The sequence below is a fragment of the Musca domestica genome, unplaced genomic scaffold (assembly GCF_030504385.1).
Source record: "Musca domestica strain aabys unplaced genomic scaffold, Musca_domestica.polishedcontigs.V.1.1 10, whole genome shotgun sequence".
Lineage (NCBI taxonomy): Eukaryota > Metazoa > Arthropoda > Insecta > Diptera > Muscidae > Musca > Musca domestica.
Window position 1 is genome coordinate 10,891,223 of NW_026712115.1, and position 19,068 is coordinate 10,910,290.

The following is a 19,068-nucleotide window of genomic DNA, read 5'->3' on the forward strand; positions in this document are numbered from 1 at the left end:
TTAAGTGATTAAAAATGTATTTTTAAATTTCTTTTGTGATAATTGTAATGTCCATTAGGGACTTTTTTCGCCATTCTATGCAATTTAATTGCAAAATAATATTTTTCACAAGACATTAATTTCGAAATAAGACTTAAGAGATTTCTGCAAGTATTTAAATTATTTCTATTTAAACAAAACAAAAAATATTTCTTTGGATTTAAGAATTTGAATATATTAACATTTTTCCTTCATTCATCGGTATTCCATAATTTTTTGTTTGGTATTGAAATCACATGATGTTGAGAATCATATACAATTTTTATTTCTCAACTATATAAAAAAGATGTTGAGTTTAATATTTCTTGTAATTGTCCAACATAACATAAATTCCCATTATATAAAAATTCGAAAAGTTGCCAGCTACTCTTTACAAAATGTAAATAATGTGAGCCCAGACATGATTATTATTGTATGAATAATACAAGCTTATAGGAAACGGAAAGTGATATCTTCTCTTTTTCATGGACATTCTTACTGCTGTTTACATTTTATCAGAAAACATTTGTTTGGTTTTGCAGAAATAAGACATCACTGTCGCGGCACGTAAATGCAAGTTTCATATTGATAAAAATTGGGGTTGACATGACTAGTTTTAAACGGCTTGATAAAAACAAACAGATATTAAAGTTTTATTAAAACTTAAAACCCTCCAAAGAAAGGAGCTTGTAAAATGTAAAAAGTATTACATTGAAAAACGAAGCTATAATTTTAAGAATTCCGAATATCTGGTTTTACTTAATAGAGGGTGAATTGAAAAACTGCAACCAACTTCGGACAGCTGTCATTTCTAAGCCACTCGTCCGATAGCTCTTAAAATTATTTCAGATCTTTATATTGTTTACAAGCGTACAAAAGCATTTTGGTGAGAGTTTTCCAAGAAAAAAAGTTATTCATGATGGAATTCAAGCGTGATAGTGTGATTTCTTTATATTTGGCTTGAAAACCACAAGTAGCTATGGTTAGAGCACTCCAGCATATAAATGTGAATAAATCTTTTGTGTCTCGTACCATCGCTTGTTACCGTGATACTGGTAGCGTAGTCCGACGTCAAGGAAGTGGACGAAAGAAAACAGCGACATCAGCTTACACCGCAACAGAAGGAAAATAAACTCAAAAGAGCTAGAGTTGCTTCGCTTGACCGAAAGTGCTGAACTGCCAAATTTGGTTTTCTCCGATGATCGTGTTTACTTGCCAAAGAGGTCAGCTGAAAATGTGCACCTTCGGTTGGCCACCAGAACTCAAGCGCCGGTCATGGTGATGGTGTGAGCCGCCATAACAGCCGATTGTCGCTCTCCGCTCGTATTAATCGACCGTGGCATCAGAATAAATGCTGAATATTATCGCGAAAATATTCCGGAGGGTGTATTAAAGCCTTGGGCACATTCCAACGGTACTCAGCACGCGTCTGACGGTTTCATTAGCCGTTTGAAGGCCATAATTCGTGCAAAATGTGACCAATTCGAATAAATCTAAAATTTGATGCTATTTCCTACATTTTTAGCTTTCATTCAATACAAATTATGGCGTTTGACTTTGTTGCAGTTTTTTTGTCTAACCCTGTGTATATACTTTTCAAAACAGTGATACCTTTCAGTAAAGATTGCGGTACAACGTTCGTGTTCATGAAATCTCGCTAGTGAGAAAGAAATAGATACATTTTTGGCAAAACTGTATGTCACCTTGTGGTAGTATTTACTGTATATTTATACAGCTGCTGACGTACCACATATCTCTGGCAACAATAGCAACAATTCTGTTGACGTTTTATATCCCACATTTCGTTCAAAGTTCATAAAAATTCACATAACAAAATTCAAGACGAAAATTCTTAAGTGCACTGAGCAAAAAATATATTTTGTAGTATTAGTTGAGATATACTTTCTTAATTATCAATTGATTTAGTGAATTAATTTTATTTATAATTTAATGTGCCCCTTTCTCTTCAATTTTAACAGAATCTGTGTGGATATTTCCATTAATATAATTTAAATACATTATTTAACAGGTATTTTGATTTCGCATATGCATATATCATTTGAAATTCCAAAATTACTGATGTGATTTTTTTTAACAAAAATGCAAATTTGTTAGTAATATTTTGCGCAAATACTTCCAGTTTATAAATACTGTTTGATTTAAACTCACAAAAAATTTATTTTGGAGCATTTACCTGGAGAAATGACGCTGCGGAATATTTGAAAATGATTAATTATCGTGAATGATAAAATATCGTATGATTTTGTCAAAAATATCGTATGATTTGAATACGTTATCATACGTCTATAAATGTATTTACATAGGATATACACACTTTTAGTACATTTGGAAATGTACCACCCTCTTGTCGAAATGTTTGAATTTCTTGTACAATTTTTTCAGCGTCTTTTCACAATCTAACAAATAACCTTGACTTTGCCCATTAAACTTAAAAAAAAGAAAGTCGTTTTGTTATTTTCAACCTTGGCCCATATGGAAAATTTATCAAAACTATCGAAGCCACACATAGCTAGATAGGCATAGCATACATACATATGTATTTTTGTTCATTTCTTTTTATATTTTTGCTACATATTTTTATGAATGGAATTATTGGCAAGACCACAAAGAAAAAAAGTTTTTTTTTTTTGGCAAATGTAGCCTGAGTCCACGTTTGTATTTTTGTTGGTATTGTTTTCTTTATCACATCTTTTAGAAATGTAGTGGCAGATTCCATCCTCAACTCAAACCAAAAATAGTTTCAGATTAAATAATTGTGTTGCAAAAAGTGTTCTTAATAATGTGCCAATTCCAATGCAATTGACACAACAATGAAATTGAACATTTTGGTATAATAGGGGTTACTTCCTGAGATTATTTCCTTTTATTTTATCATAGAAAATCAATATGCTAATGATTAATGGGCTGTTCCAAATAAAATTCAGAAAAAAAACAAGTAAGCAAAGGCTACAGTCGATCGGGGCCGACCGTTGAATACCCTACAACAGTATAATAAACGATACAGTTTATATAGGCGAGATACTCGAAAGAATTCCACAAGATATTGTGATAAATAATAAAAGAAAACCATCAGGTTTCGTTCTCTAATTTTCGAATAATAGCAACTTAAACTAATTTGCACAATTCCAATTTATTGGTAGATGTTGCACTTAAATGGTCTTCCTAGATCTGGAACCAATATTTCCCAAACACCTATAATCTCTCAGAAGTGGCAAAAGATTAACGTTTATTATTGGTTTTTGACTGAAACGCATCTCTATGAGATACAGACATTTGACTATATTCTTCAACGAAATCAGCGTTAACGAAGTAGTCAGAAGTGCGTCTTTCCTGTATTTGTGAATTCTCCAAAAAGTCACTGAAATGGACATTTTCGTATTTAGTCTACAAAAGTTGGCAAACTATTTCACACATTGAATATTTTTGGATGGCCATCCGAAACTTCTTGGCTTTTGCAATGTCCGGTAACCCCCATTCAAATGTGCGTGAGGATCGGGCTATAATTACGACCTGCTGACAATTTTGCAGTTTTTTGCTCCATTTCAACCCCTAAATATACGGCGATCATCTCCAAAAAGAGTAGGCTTCTATTCTGACCCTCATCTTATCCCCATGCAAAATTTCGTAAGGATCGGGCCATAAATGCGATCTGTATATGATATCCTGATATCCTAACTACTTAGTTTTATTAGCTGTAGAAATATTACCAAATGTTTAATTCAAAATGAAAATATGCCAAAAATATGACAAAATTGAAAAAAATATGAGAAAATTTTACAAAATCAATATTTTCATCTTTAGAGAGATATTTTTATGCGATTTTTTTGACTTTTTTTGTTTCCTGCCAAGAGGCCATTCTGAATTAATGAGAACTGTCGAAATCAGTTCAGCCGTTCTCGACATAACATAGATCTTCCAAGCATATCTTCTTTGCTATATATTCGATTTGTTGGATCTTAACATCAATGTAAAGATCAGAAGTAACCTTGTCATGGCTTTGTGATTTCGCCGGGATTTAAAATATTCGCGGTTTAATGAAAAATTTTGAATTTTTTTCAACAAAAAAGATATGGTCTATTTTAGCCTAATTTTTAGCTATTTTAGCTAAATATTATCCGATGACCACCCAAATTGGTAGGCTTCTTCCCCGCCCTAAACTCTAGCTACATGCGAAATTCCGCGTCGATTGGTCTATAATTGCGACCTGTATAGCTACTGCAAAATCCGACATTTTTTCAGTATTTGGTCCATTTCAACCCCTAAACATTTGGCGATCATCTCCAAAAGAAATAGGTTTCTATTCAGACCTTAACCCCACCTACATTTTAAATTTCGTGAAGATCGGGCCATAATTGCGACCTGTAGAGTGATTACAAATTAGCATGGACAGACGGACAGACGGACGGACGTACATACATAGCTAGATCGACTCAACTCGGCGAGCTAGGAAGATCCATATATACTTTCCTATATGGGAAACCAATATTTCGAGGTGTTACATAAATTCTGGCCCAATCAAACTTATAATACCCCCAACACATAGTGTTGTAGGGTATAACAATACCACTCCATACTAAAGTAATCATTAAAGAATTGGATTTTTGTTTTGACTGTATTATTTCTTTATTTATTTCACAAAATATATTACATATGACTGCTCCATCGAATTCTGGACGTGATTTCATTTTCATCGACAAGCTAAAAAACTTGTTTTAGATTCCTATCAAAAGGTAAATTTTCATGGAGATCTTATGAATTGCCGAGAGTTGAGAATTGTAACTAAGAAATGTCAAGGCATTCATACAAAACTTCACACAAATGATGCTAGAATAATAGGCACAACATGTTACTTAATATCAAAAAGGAATATTTCTGAAAATAATAAGGTATGTCATCATCAAATGCGACACAATGAGAGAGATGTAAAAATATTCACGAGATTTTTTTTACTTCTCACAATGCGATAAAAATGACCAACCCAAAAAAAAAATGCTCAAAAACAGAAAACATCACGCCACTTTTATCGTGTTTTTTGGCTTATTTTTTCCCATCCGACTTGCGGAATGCATGCCCATTCATTCACATGTTAAGATAAATGTATAATACTAATTGAATTCATTATGGCTTCAAAAATACGTCCATGAGTCAGCAATAGCATCATCCCACAAAACAAATAACATTCAAAAAGTTTTCAATACTTTTTCGTAAGCCTTATGGGGAGAGGAGAAAGCGCTTGTAAACAAAATACAGATTGGGTTTTATTGTTTACCAAAAACAACCAAGACATATTAGAAAAACAAAAATGACGGCCTTATCTGCAAGCGTCTAACTGGGCGCCGACGTCCTATGATGACGTCTAATCATGATTTCCAGACCAGCCTGGAGATTAGAGGGTCGTAAAACATTAATCTTAGCATAATACAAATTTGGCGAGCAATCCTATGAATGAAGTAAATTGGGTAAGTATTTACTAGTCTTTAAGCTAGACATGAAAACAAACTGCAAAACATATGCGGGAAATTCTGTGTCACGAGACTTGATACTTTGCACAGACACATTTCTTTATTATAAAACAACGACATTTCTAAGTGTGGTAGTTAGCTGATATAGCCTGATAAGAGAATAGAAGTTCAGCGGCTGCTAACAACAACGTAGTGATATAAGCGTTGGTGGCGTGATGTGTAGATGATAGATTTGACGGACAAATAAACAAATCGAGGGGAATTGTGTTACCACACATTAATTAGCGATTTGTAACACATATGATCGAGTACGAAACCAGCATATGACTGACTGACTGCGGTTTGTCCGGTGATTTTGTATTGATCGATTATTGATAATTGGAATTTAATGAAATTTTAAGATTCTCTCATTTCACTCATTGGAATTGCATCATTTACAAACAACAAATGGGAAAAACTATAGATAAGAATGCGTAGGAATGTGTTGGCCCCAAAATCAATGACGAGTAGAAAAGATTGCAAAAAAGCCAAACACTGCAACAACAAAGCCACCTTTAATGATAAGCACAACGAACTTATAACCATTTCAAGGTTGGACTTTATATTTGCCGATTTGTTGTTAAAGCGAGTGTAGGTAGGTATGCATGTATATTTGCCAATTTGAAGGTAGCCCCCATAGCTGAAAACATAAACAAAAAAATGAAAAATACATATGACAAAACCTAAAGAAGATGAGCAAAATTATAAATTTAATGTGGAAATTGGAAACCAAAACAATGTCACGACTACAAAGAGAAATATAATAATTTCAATGCAAGACATCCCATAACAAACAAAACTAATCTATTTCGAATATCTAAACTAAGCAATTTATAGAGACATTTGTTTAAGCCCTAATTGAAAAGATGATAATTATAAAGATTTATAGATGTTTGAATTAGAATATAATTTGAGTAATGTGGAAGATTACCTGGGATACTTATTTAACAAGGTAATTTTTAATATATAGGTCTTTGAACTAACAATATCTTTGATATCTTAAATATAAAACACCATGTTTCTCTTTCCATAGGGTATTGCAAAATAAAGATATCAGATTTTTTTAGTCACAGATATGTCTAAGAAATTCGCAGATAGCAGGACTTGTACATTAATATTTTTAGAAAATGATAGCATTTTTTAAATACATTGTTGCATAGTGTAACTGAGAATCTAAGATTTTAATTGCACTCTACTCCCACAAAAAGAACGTGACAAATTTTTAGAATTGAATATTTAATGCATCAACTGAACATCAAGAATGACTAATACTCTTAATAAATAGATAGGAGCGTGTGATCGACAACGAAAACAACGGAAGTTATTGTATGATTCAGGAAATGTTTTCAATTGAAATTAAAGACATTTTTTAAAGACAAAAATATTATTACGCTTAAGAAAAATTACTAAAATAGTGTTGACACCTCTTAGCCTTAATGAATGAACTTAGGAGACATAAGAGCAATTTTGTAATTAAGTTTAATGCGGGTCACAGGCAAGAGTGATTGTTGTTCTCTATCGGTCTTGAAGTAAACATACGAATTTGTTGATTATCACAATTGAAATATTGAGAGACACGCGTAAGCATTTAAGATTCATTATAGTATTTTAAATGGAGAGTATAAGTGGAATTAATTAAAAAATATAACCTAAATGCAGAACACCCCAATGTTGTAACATTTTATTGTAATTTATGGAATTTTGAGTAGAATTTTTCATGTTATGCTCCAAGCCCTAATTCCTTGAAACGCATTAGAAGTTTTAATAGTATGCAATTATAAGATCACAATGAAACCTACTGCAATCAACAAAAACTAAACAAATTAAAGAATCTGCAATTTTAGTAATAAAATTACATGGTTTACGAATTTTTGTTTTAGCAGTTTTTCATCGTAAATTCATTAACCAAACTAATTTATAGAGATGACTTCAAAAAGGTACTGGTAAAAACATTCAAGTATTGATGGACCTCCTTAAATAGTGAGGATATTCCAAAGAATATTTTCGAGATCGTGACACTGGCATAACCAAGGTATATTTTACTACAAAACGCAAAATGTTGAACAATAAATGTCAGACATTTTATAAAACTAGATTATCAGAACAAGCTACGGCACTATCATCTTTAGAAGGTATCACTGAAGACATTTCCAAAAAAATCTTGTAATCACCGTTTCAAGTTTCAAAAAGAGTTGCTACTTATTTTGTTTTTCAATTTTAAAAAGTTATTGTTATTTTGACATTTATTATTCACAGTTGGCCCGCCTTGGACACCACAGTTATAAAAAATATAGGGGTTTTGTGTACGACACTAATCGGTTCTTATATAGACAATATATTTATGGGGTGATTTCCCACCGTACACCTACATATTTACGGTAAATTCCTAATAATTTTCAATAGCAAGTGTTTGAAATAAAATAATTTACTTTTATTAATGGCAATCGAGATTACGATAATAGAATTCCATTGGCCACAGGTATAAACAATCACTGAAGCTATCAAAAAATTGGTAAATAGTGGCGCGATTTAAAATGACTTGTAAGAAATATAAAATATATACAAATTGGAAAAGTTCTATAAAATAACAAACAGTAACTAATAATTAAATTTAAAAAAAATTAGATGCATCTGTTTTGAAAATAACTACCACTATATTCAGTCTCGATATTTTGTAGAAATTATTTGTCTTATCTTCAGTATTAAAAACAAATATTCTACTTCCTCGATCGAAGCAATAAAAAAGCAAATATGTCTACAAAACATAGAATGAAATCAACTCTTCTTCTTTCTTTTTTCTCGCTAAACAACAAAACACTTTAGTGGAACATTTCAAGAGATGTGCGGTGGTGTTCTATTGGCAACGAAATAATGACTAATTTTAACCGTTAAAAAATATCGGATGTTCCTCCTATGAAATTGCGCAATGTAAAAGGTTATTTGGGAGGGTTTACATCATTCAAATGGTGAGTTGGAACGTTATAACATTACTAAATGGAATTTTTTTGCCAAGTTTCAATTTAAAAGCCATTCTTCTCACCTGCTATTGTAAAACGGTCCATATAATTGATTAGATTTACAAAACATAGTACACCCACTGTAAACCATTGGCTACGGGTAACACATCGGCGGGCACCAGGAGCACAATCAATGGTGGCACTGTTTTGTCGTTGTCTTTGCCTTTCTGTGTCATCGACACTATCGCTGTCGGACGGCGGCATAAGCTGTTGAGATGAATATGTAGAGGGTAAGGCACCAGCACCGGTCTGGTCCCCATCGTCTGCACTGCTGGTGCTACGGGTCATGGCCGGATTGTCCATGGTGACTGTAGTTGTGGGTATCGGTTGATACGTTGGATACTGTGATTTGTTAGACATTCACGTGGAAGAGACCAGTTAAGCGGCGATTAAAGTTTATTTTCTTCCAGGTTTTATTTTATGTTTTTATTTGCACGCTGGTTGGCGAATTCTGTTTTTCCTTTGCAAATGTGTTGGTGCACACAACAATACAACAAAAATGCACACGAATTTGCACCACAAAACAAAAACAGCAACAAATGACGTAAAAATTCCTTAGCTTTGTCACTATTTTTCCCGTTTGCTTTGCTAACTTTCTCTTGTTTGCAAAATGCTTAGCTAGCTCTCAAATTAAACGGTTCTCCTTATTTATTTTGTACAATATTTTTTATATTTTGTTTGCATAACATCAAAACGCAACAAATATTTTGATAATCTGTTCTTTGCCACTTGCTTGACTGCAATAATTTGAAGCAATTGTTTGCGCACTTGCGAATTTATATAAGAATTACAAAAACGAAAGACGACCGCGCCAGTTATTTTTTCTTAATTAATTTATTCCGAACGATAACCACACGACCACCTTCAAGCGATTTGAAATTACGAATGAACATTTTTGGAAACATTAGGGATATGTAAATCGACATTCAGTTATCGATTATCGACTTTTGTCTGCTGTGAAAATCGGAGAGTCGACTTTTCGTTATCGAATATTAGATTGGCACCATCATTATTCAAATGTTGACATTGCAAAAATAAATTATGAAGAAAAACAATCAAAATTCAATTCAAAAATATTAGAAATATGTGTTTTATGTTACTTTGTTCCAGAACCTGCAAGAACCTATCAGTTTTACAATTTTTCCTATGTCATAATTATTATTATGGTTGTATATTTGTTTTATTATTATGGTTGTTGTTTCTAAAAGGACGTTTCGTAGAATCTATAATTAGTTGAAATGATGATTGAAAAATAATAGACGGAATCTTTGCAAAACGTATAAGCACTCAGCTGATTTTACAAAACAAAACTATTGGACCATCATTAAATAGTAAATATTGTGTAAATTTACTAAGAAAGAATTTGTAAACTCTCACTAACTCAGTAATTGACATTTACGATAACTTTTCCAGTAAAATTACTCAGTAATCAGCAATTTTTGCTAAAATGTATTGAACAACAATCAGTAGAATCTAGCAAGAAAAATAAATGTTTTTTCAAATATAAGCAGATTTTTATATGTTTTCTTATATTACGTCATTCAAAGGCTATTATAATTCGCGTTTTTCAACAATTGTTACAAATTTAAGTAATTTTTCATTCAACATTTCCAATTCCAAAATCGGTTTGACAGTTCGTTGTCCCAGCAGCTGTGTCGATGCGTCAACCTATATTCTTCTACCATGAATGCAACATTGAATGCTTAACGGCCACAAAATAGCTTTTCCAATCAGCTGATGTTAGCAATGTTAGTTTACTCGAACATTTTAAAACAGCAAAGCAGTTATCACTAAACAGTACCTTATTTATTTCTCTGATGGATCTCAAAACAGCTGTTTATGTTTAAATGTGGCCGATTTGTAAAACCCTGCAAGGGATTCAGGTTTTTGATCTGGTGAACTCTGTGAACTCCAGCTCATGTCTGGCTTTCGACCTGCTAAGCCCTGAATGCCTTCTTTTTCGATCTGTTGGTCCCTTTAAAATTTGAACCTGGAAGCTTAACGGACAAAGACCTAAAATGGTAAAGACTAGACAAAATGCATTCTGAGCAAATGGTTTGTGGCTATGCTACCTTGAATAACAGCTCATGACGGAGGCATGTTAATATAAAAAACACAATTATAGGAAATAATGACAGATAAAAGTTTGGATAATCCAAAATATTGGTTTCAAAATTCTCTTCCATATACCTTCCCAAATAATTGCATATTGCCTTAGCGGTTTAAATTGCTTAACATTGGTAACTATGCTGTTACGATATCATAACAACAGAGGTATTTTTCATAGGGTTGCCATATTTTACTCTGTCTTGTCCTATCTTTATACTTCTATGTCTTTGTAACGGACGCCTTAAGTGTTTTAAAGAGGATTATTGGACAATATCTTGTTGTGTGAACTTAGTGACTCTAGCTTCCCAACGAAATGAAATTAACCTTTAACTATCGAGGTGGTGTAAATTTTACTCTCCCTTCACATTTTCTTGAAATTGTCTCTGCTATGGGATGAATAAAAGTTTTATTAAAATGTTAAAATCAAAAAAAAAAAAATTGTTATATTTTTTGTAAATTTTACTCTCCCTTCACATTTTCTTGAAATTGTCTCTTCTATGGGATGAATAAAAGTTTTATTAAAATGTTAAAATGAAAAAAAATTGTTATGTTTTTTCTTATTGTAATTGAAAATATACAAGCTCATTCTTATACAACAAATAATTATCAAAAAATATTTTTAAAAAACACCAACACGTCATAAAATATGTCACCTCACCAGTTTAAGGTTAATTAAATTTTACTCAAATGTGTAAATGTGTGTTTCTTCTGCAGGACTTTTGGTATTGAAAATGAACTATAAAGGTCCACGTTATGGAATAGCACCGAGATTATTCACCGGAATTGTTTCAAATTTCGCATTTGAAGCAAAGACCTAAAATGGTAAAGACTAGACAAAATGCATTTTGAGCAAATGGTTTGTGTCTATACTATCTAGATAACAGTTTATGACAGGACCATGTTAATATAAAAAAGTACATTTACATCTTTATACTTCTATGTCTTTGTTTGAAGCAAAGACATAGAAGTATAAAGATAGGACAAGACAGAGTAAAATATGGCAACCCTATGAAAAATACCTCTGTTGTTATGATATCGTAACAGCATAGTTACCAATGTTAAGCAATTTAAACCGCTAAGGCAGTATGCAATTATTTGGGAAGGTATATGGAAGAGATTTTTGAAACCAATATTTTGGATTATCCAAACTTTTATCTGTCATTATTTCCTATAATTGTGTTTTTTATATTAACATGCCTCCGTCATGAGCTGTTATTCAAGGTAGCATAGCCACAAACCATTTGCTCAGAATGCATTTTGTCTAGTCTTTACCATTTTAGGTCTTTGTTTGAAGTTCCTAATGGGTACTACAGTCTATGACAGAAAATCGATTATGTAGGTCCACGTCTTCGTATAGTCCCCATATAACGGTACCTTCCTATATTCGTAATTTGTAATTTATGATTTTAGCTACACCGGAATTGTTTCAAATTTCGTATTTCAATATTATGCTGCCTATGCTGGTCCGCGTCTTCGTATAGAACCCTATATAATGGTAACTACCTACATTCGGTATTTTTAAGATTTTAAAAGAATTTTTAACAAATTTATTTTTTTTCTTAATATTCAAATTTTTTCCAAAGCGTAAATGAATTTTTTTCTCTGTAGTAGTACTCAGTAAGGTAAATGTTACTGGCAAAAGTAAAGGATCGAACCTGTAAATGGACAATTCTTATTAAGTAAATTTGTCCAGTAAAAATTTGCAAACTCTCTGAATCTCCTCTGTCAAAATAGCTCTCCTTACTGGTCTCACTTTCTGGTCTTTTGCATGATTGTGAACACATAACGATACAAATCTAATCAACATCTGCAATTTAATTAACATTCCGGCACTACGTATTAGTCAATCCTTCGCCTTCCGAACGAAAATAACACCAAAAATGTAAACTCGCCAGATAGAGTGATCATAGTCAAGCTTATGTCGTCCCCTGACAAAAACTATTTTCCCAGGACTATCATACACCACAAAATTGCTAACAATAATAAACTAATGCTTAATGCAATTGTTTTTCGATCGAATACCTTATTTTACATGAACGAAAATCTTCCAAATATTTATTATTACTTTTTCCTGCAAGAATCGCTACATATCAAAAAACAGGGTCTGGTATGTCTAGCGTATTAATAAAAATGAACCTATCTCTATATACCAATCAAAAATCATTGATGAAATGCGAACAATGGAACGTATATGGACACCCAAGGCCTGCCTCAAGACTTTGATCAATCTTTTTTTTGTGATTTAATATTAACTTTGATAATGCCAACTTTCACTCTTCAATTCGGATGTTTGTATTGGTTTTGATCTATAAAATCGCTTTCAAAAAGACAGGATATTGCTGATGTACACTGCTACAACATGTTCTATGTTTCAATTGAACAGTGTCAGTTGTAGCTAGAGCTGACTTAAAATCCCATCCTCGTACATTTCATAAAAAACCGTCCATATACTTAATATTCATTCACAACGTTTATTTAAACACAAAATCATATTTTTCAAAGCATTTCTAGCATCATTATTTTTAAATTTTGAAAGGCAATTCAACACAGCTTCTTGATGCTTCCGATATAATTGTTCTGTTTTAATCAGGCCGGGACCACGCAAAATGATATTGCGAACTTTCTCGTAATTAACATTTTCCACGTTTTCTTTGCCCTTTTCAATTTCATCACAGAGTGATGGGTCATTTTCCAAATGGTATAGAACTGGAGCACTAACTAAGCTGAAACAAGGCGGATCTAAGGAAATTTGTATGAAATACTATCTTAATAAATGCAATTTGTTCTGTACCTTCCACATTGTTGGTTGGCATAAATGTCATGAGGTCTATTGATGATTGCCAAGCTAAATGAAAGTGTTTGCCAAATAAATAGGCTTCATTCTGAACGTCAGTGTTGTGTTTGGCTAATATCATTGCTGATTTGCATGCATTTCCCAACAGGCTGCCACCATTTAAGACGTTTCGAAGTTCCCATTCCAATTCGGCATTACCTCTTACCTCAGCGATATTTAATGGTTCAATACTGCAATCAGCATCAATTGGCGTTCTCACATCGTATGAGCCGTTTGAAGATTGTGCCCTCCATGGTAAAGGGTAGTTTTGTTCATCTCTAATTCCCAAAAATTCTCCATCAGCAATATTTCTTATTCCCGCCATTATTAAACCGACAATTTCCTGGTTTCTAAGTTGGGACAGTTCAAGCACTGATCCGCCCAACAATAAGTCACCAAATAATAGAGCTATTTTATTGCCCACTAGAAAATCCTTATAAGACTCTACATCTTGGCCTGCTCTTGTCGTTTTCTGAAGATTTAGTAAGTTCTAAAAGAGGAAGTAAAAACAAAATTAATCATGGTTAGATGATTAAATTAATTAAAATACTTACAAAGTGAATTATTTGTGATTTCAAAATTAATTGTGTGATTTCGGCTAAATTCCTCTGGCTGTGTAACACACCACCACTACTATCAGTGCAGATTTCCTTATGCCCAGCAGCCCCCGACAGCAACAAAATAATTAAGCCCCAGATATGAACTGCACTTTCCTCAGTTTTCAACAGGAATCTGATATAAGTACAATAAAAAAACAGTAAGGAATATGATACTCAATATTTTGCATATTTAGGGAAATATAGAGAATTTGTGAAAAATCTAATAGAACATACAAACGCATGGTTTTATTTACATTAAGATTGTGGGTAATATATATGGGAGGTGTACGTAAATCGAAAACAATCTTGACAATATTTGCCGAAGGCTTTATCTGATATAATGAACCGAAAATCATGGTTATAAAGCTTCGATATGTCAGTATTTTCAAAACCATTTTTTGTTAATTTAAGGGAACATGGGAGTGAAGATCATAGGATATACAAGGTGAGATGAAAAAAACTGCAACAAAGCCAAACGCCAAAAATCTTGCATTTTTTTTTTAATTTTACCGACTAAAAGCAAAAAATGCCGGAAATAACATCAAATTTTAGAATACGTTTAGATTTGTTCGAATTGGTCTCCTTTGGCACGAATTATGGCCTTCAAATGGCCAATGAAACCGTCACACGCTGCCCGAATGTTGCTCTGCGGTATTTTGCCCCATTCCCGGCGAAGCGCTTGCTTGAGGTGATCGACACTTTGGTATTTTTTTAATGCCAACCTTGCTTTCGAAAGTACTCCAGACACAATAGTCCAACGGACTGGTATCCGGAGATTTTGGTGGCCATTGTGCGCTGGAAATAAAGCGAGGAACTTCATTTTGAAACCATTATTGGGTGGGTCCGATGGTGCTGAATCCTGTTGTAATGACCAAGGTCTGCGGCCAAAATGTTTGCGTGCCCAAGACTTTAATACACCCTCCAAAATATTTATTCTGATGCCACGGTCGATTAATACGAGCGGAGAGCGGAGGCTGCTATGGCGGCCCACAACATCGCCATGGCCGGTGCTTGAGTTCTGGTGGCCAACCCAAGGTGCACATTTTCAGCTGACCTCTTTGGCTAGTAAACACGATCATTTTGTTTGTTTACAAACTGCTGGACAACGAATGTTTTCTCATCGGAGAAAACAAATTCGGCAGTTCACCACCTTCAGCCAAGCGAAGCAACTCCTTAGTTCTTTTGAGTCTATTTTCTTTCTGTTGCGGTGTTAGTTATTGCACTTTTTGGAATTTGAATGGCTTTACTCCGAACTCATATGTTTAGATCACGATCCATTTTTTCGGCCACCGCGACGTGGGTTTCGATCAAGTCGCTTCGTTACTTTCCGAACCATTCCTGCTGATATAGCTGTTTTCTTTCGTCCACTTTCTTGACGTTAGGCTACGCTACCATTATAACGGTAACGAGCGATGATATGAGACACAAAAGATTTATTCACATATAAACGCTGGAGTGCTCTAACGATAGCCACTTGTTGTTTTCCAGCCAAATATAAAGAAATCACGCTATCACGCTTGAATTCCATCACGAATAACTTTTTTTCTGGAAAATTCTCACCAAAATGCTTTTGTACGCTTGTAAAGAATATAATGAGCTGTCACTGGAATAATTTTAACAGCTGTCGGACGAGTGGCTTAGAAATGAAGTTGGTTGCAGTTTTTTCATCTCACCCTGTATGTTAGTCCAAATTTATATTCGGCGAGTTATCTGGGGGAGTGGAAATGGAAAAAAATGCTCGTACGTATATGTTCGTATGTTTGTACAAAAAAATCCGCTATGGTAATTCAAGAAGAATGCTCTGATTTAGTCTGATATTGACAGTATAACTATGGGCTTATTAGGATAATTCGACAAAGAGTACTTCTCGAATGATAGACGGACGGATTGTATGACAAACGCTGGACTGACACAAACGTAGTGCACCTATATGTTATTTGGCCACAAGTTTGGACACTAATATTAAATGTAAAATTTGACAACCTTATAAGAGATTCACGATCATTTAAAATTTTGACCTAGTTTTCATACGGATGCCACAATTGATTTGATTTTGACTATAGGAAAATACGAAAGGTAAGGGTTGTTGGTGACTCATTTATGAGAGTTGTGCACACCAAACAGATGTACCGATTAGATGCTAGATTAACTCCATACGAAGTGATTCATAATCATAAAGCTGGAGATACAACAAGAACACATATTTACTCACTTTATATTTTTTAATAATGGATGCTGGCTTTTATCAATTTTATTCTTAAGTATTGACAAGTCATCGTTCAGAATCCATCGTAAACTTAAGTTTGTGGTTGAATAGCCCACGGCTTGTTTTGCTTCTTTTATAGTTTGATTCCATTTACAATTTCCATGCAAGGGTTCCAACCATTGAAAAGGATGTGTACTTCGTTTTGTAGTGTTCAGTTGTGTAAGTTGTATGTGACCGGATAACGATATACGATGATAATGTTTAAGTATTAATATTTTCCTCTTTAATACACTTAACATCGTACTTATATAACAACGGCGCGATTAAGAATGACTTAGGTGGAATTAAAAACAAACTTAATACAATATAATTTTTATCTTAAGTTTTTCTGCACTAAACGCTGATCTCCTCGGATATGGAGTTGATATTGAACTAAAGAATATTAAATTGCCAGTTACTTGGACTAGAAACACAATACTTCAATACCTAAGTTGTATTCACATATTATTAATTACTATATAATTACTAATGTTTAGCCAATAATAATTCTGTGATAATTTGCATAAATTATAACAAATTATTGGGTCATAGCACAGATCTGAGGTTTTATTGATTATCCAGTCAGACCTCATTTTCATAAGACAGAGTTTTCATTAAGCAAGTCTACTTGCGGCATTTCTCGGTTTGTGGGAGAGAAAGGTAATAAGAGGAAAAATTTGTAATGACAGAAAATACTGTGATGAAAAATTGCAATACAGTCTTTGTTATTGATCAGTCTAATGACATATATTAATATTGAGTTAATAGAGTTGTAAGAATAGGTTTTTGTAAAATTTTATTTTCTAACATATTACAAAAAAAAGATTAGTTATGTATACATACTAAGTAGGTAATTGGTATAACCTTTTTGTGCGAGCGATCAAAGACTAGCTTCATAAAAGGAAAACGAAAAAACTGGGTCAGCATTTAAAATAATAGCTTAAGTAAATCTAAAGAGTGTAGTCACTAAGAAGCGTTCAATTTTTTAGACGGGCCCTTCCACGAAACACAAATTGGTCCTCAGCCTTGATTGATTTTTGGAGCCATTGGTCGACATGCAATCATACAAACTGGAAACAATCCCTTGGGAAAGTTCTTTTGTTTTGTAATTTTTATTATGCGATAGCCAGCTTCTTCAAGGAATTTTTCATATTCGGTCAACGGCCTCGTCACCGAAGAATCGGTGTCGTCTAAAACTGTACTATTCGATGAACTTACATTCTCCTTCATGACAAATAGACCACCCTCAGCTAAACCAACTTTTACACGTTTGAAAAATTTTAGCAAATCTTCATCCGTCAAGTGACCCAGAACCCATTGCGACCACACTACATCGTATTTCTGTGGAGTTGGAATAAACTCTTGCAGTCCCACATTATAAATTTCTCCCAATCGTTTGGGATAACCAAGCGTTGAACCCATATCTGTTACACAATAATCTCGTGCCTTTTCTGCAAAGGCAGGGTCTTGTTCAACAAGATCCACTTTTTCAAAGAGAGGCATAAGTAAGTTCTTTGTAACTCGACCAATGCCTGCTCCACAGTCCAAGGCATACTTTTTGTGCATATCTTTGATTTTTAATTCTCGTAAGAAGCTGGTCGACGCCTGTATGTCGACAGCATTGATATATCCCAATCCACCAAGCATTCCATTTACAGTTGGAGGAACCTCTGACCAGTATTTTTGTGCTTTAATATAAAATTCTTGCTTTGCATCTGTGCAATTCTCTTCGCCTGCCGTTTTTGTGACATCTTGTGCGTGTGAGTCCTGTGGTTCCTCCATTGTGTGCTAGATGTATCAAACCAGCATGAACTACAGAAAATCGTAATTAATAAAACATATTTTCAATATTCAATTTTTATTACTATTATTCAATATTTATTAACAAACACGCTACCTGTCCAACAAATGGAAATCCAATTCCTCCAATTCCAACCAAGTTGTTCAGGAGTTTATTGTCTCTGCTTCAAGCGTGTCAAGCCATAGACAAATGAAGATATAGACAACGAAAAGTTAGTTTTGTCTTTTTATCCAGGTGGCTCTCAACATGTTTTGCAGAGTCAACATGCTGATTTACGCGTTCAACCCACTCGACTTCGAAACACATTTTATCGTTTTTTAAGAATTTTACTTGATTATTCCGGGATTTTTTGATGTCATCACGTAATTTTCACATTTATTTTATTATGGAACAATTTCCAACTGACAAATATACTACAGTTTTTGTTATTTTTAACGTTTTATAATTGAGTGACTTCAATATTCCCACTCAAACCCCTGAAACGATATAGGCGACATCTGTTGATTCGATTTTTTTCGAAGATAAACGGTGAGAGCATTTCGTTGTCTATATTTTCATTTGTCTATGGTCAAGCGTGGTTGGTTGTTCGTTGAAACGAAACGAATATGAAGGCCACAAAGGAATACCTGATAAAAAATAAACAGAAAGCAAAGACTCGGGGTACTCTGTTGTTTACGAATGAGTGTAATGCATAACGCCCGGGTACTCTGTTGTTTACGAATGAGACATGAGAAAATTGAACATCTTCACTAAAGAGCGCGGAACTAGCTGCTACTATCGTTTGCCGAACTCGACTATGGACTTGGGTGGAAACCGAGTACTCGACTATTCATAGTCGATTTCAAATTCCTGTTCTCGGGCTGGACACGTTACCTGGGGCTCCCGTTGTAGTTCGTGCAATTTTGAATTTGTATTCAATGTTAA

The 19,068-nt window shown here is 33.7% G+C and overlaps 3 protein-coding genes across 5 annotated transcripts in view; all 3 read right to left on the bottom strand.

Moving 5' to 3' along the window:
• Nucleotides 1-9,437, bottom strand: part of LOC131804079 (protein spinster-like) — a 28,767-nt gene extending 19,330 nt beyond the window's left edge. For all 3 annotated transcript variants that reach the window (XM_059126413.1, XM_059126410.1, XM_059126420.1), the window contains exon 1: nucleotides 8,581-9,437. In XM_059126413.1, coding sequence (XP_058982396.1) covers nucleotides 8,581-8,917 — 337 coding nt within the window. In that variant the 5' untranslated portion in view covers nucleotides 8,918-9,437. The remainder of the gene's footprint in view (nucleotides 1-8,580) is intronic.
• Nucleotides 9,438-13,114: 3,677 nt separating this feature from the next.
• LOC109614355 (all trans-polyprenyl-diphosphate synthase PDSS2) lies at nucleotides 13,115-16,997 on the bottom strand. Its single transcript, XM_020039776.2, has 4 exons — nucleotides 16,311-16,997; nucleotides 14,054-14,231; nucleotides 13,458-13,989; nucleotides 13,115-13,405 (listed from the first exon to the last, which is right to left on the bottom strand). Exons 1-4 carry the CDS (start codon nucleotides 16,601-16,603, stop codon nucleotides 13,125-13,127), a joined length of 1,284 nt encoding a protein of 427 aa, XP_019895335.1. The 5' UTR covers nucleotides 16,604-16,997; the 3' UTR covers nucleotides 13,115-13,124.
• Nucleotides 16,998-17,122: 125 nt separating this feature from the next.
• On the bottom strand, nucleotides 17,123-18,877 carry LOC131804082 (alpha N-terminal protein methyltransferase 1-like). Its single transcript, XM_059126434.1, has 3 exons — nucleotides 18,712-18,877; nucleotides 18,241-18,317; nucleotides 17,123-18,155 (listed from the first exon to the last, which is right to left on the bottom strand). Exon 3 carries the CDS (start codon nucleotides 18,123-18,125, stop codon nucleotides 17,364-17,366), a length of 762 nt encoding a protein of 253 aa, XP_058982417.1. The 5' UTR covers nucleotides 18,126-18,155; nucleotides 18,241-18,317; nucleotides 18,712-18,877; the 3' UTR covers nucleotides 17,123-17,363.
• Between the last annotated feature and the right edge of the window lie 191 nt (nucleotides 18,878-19,068).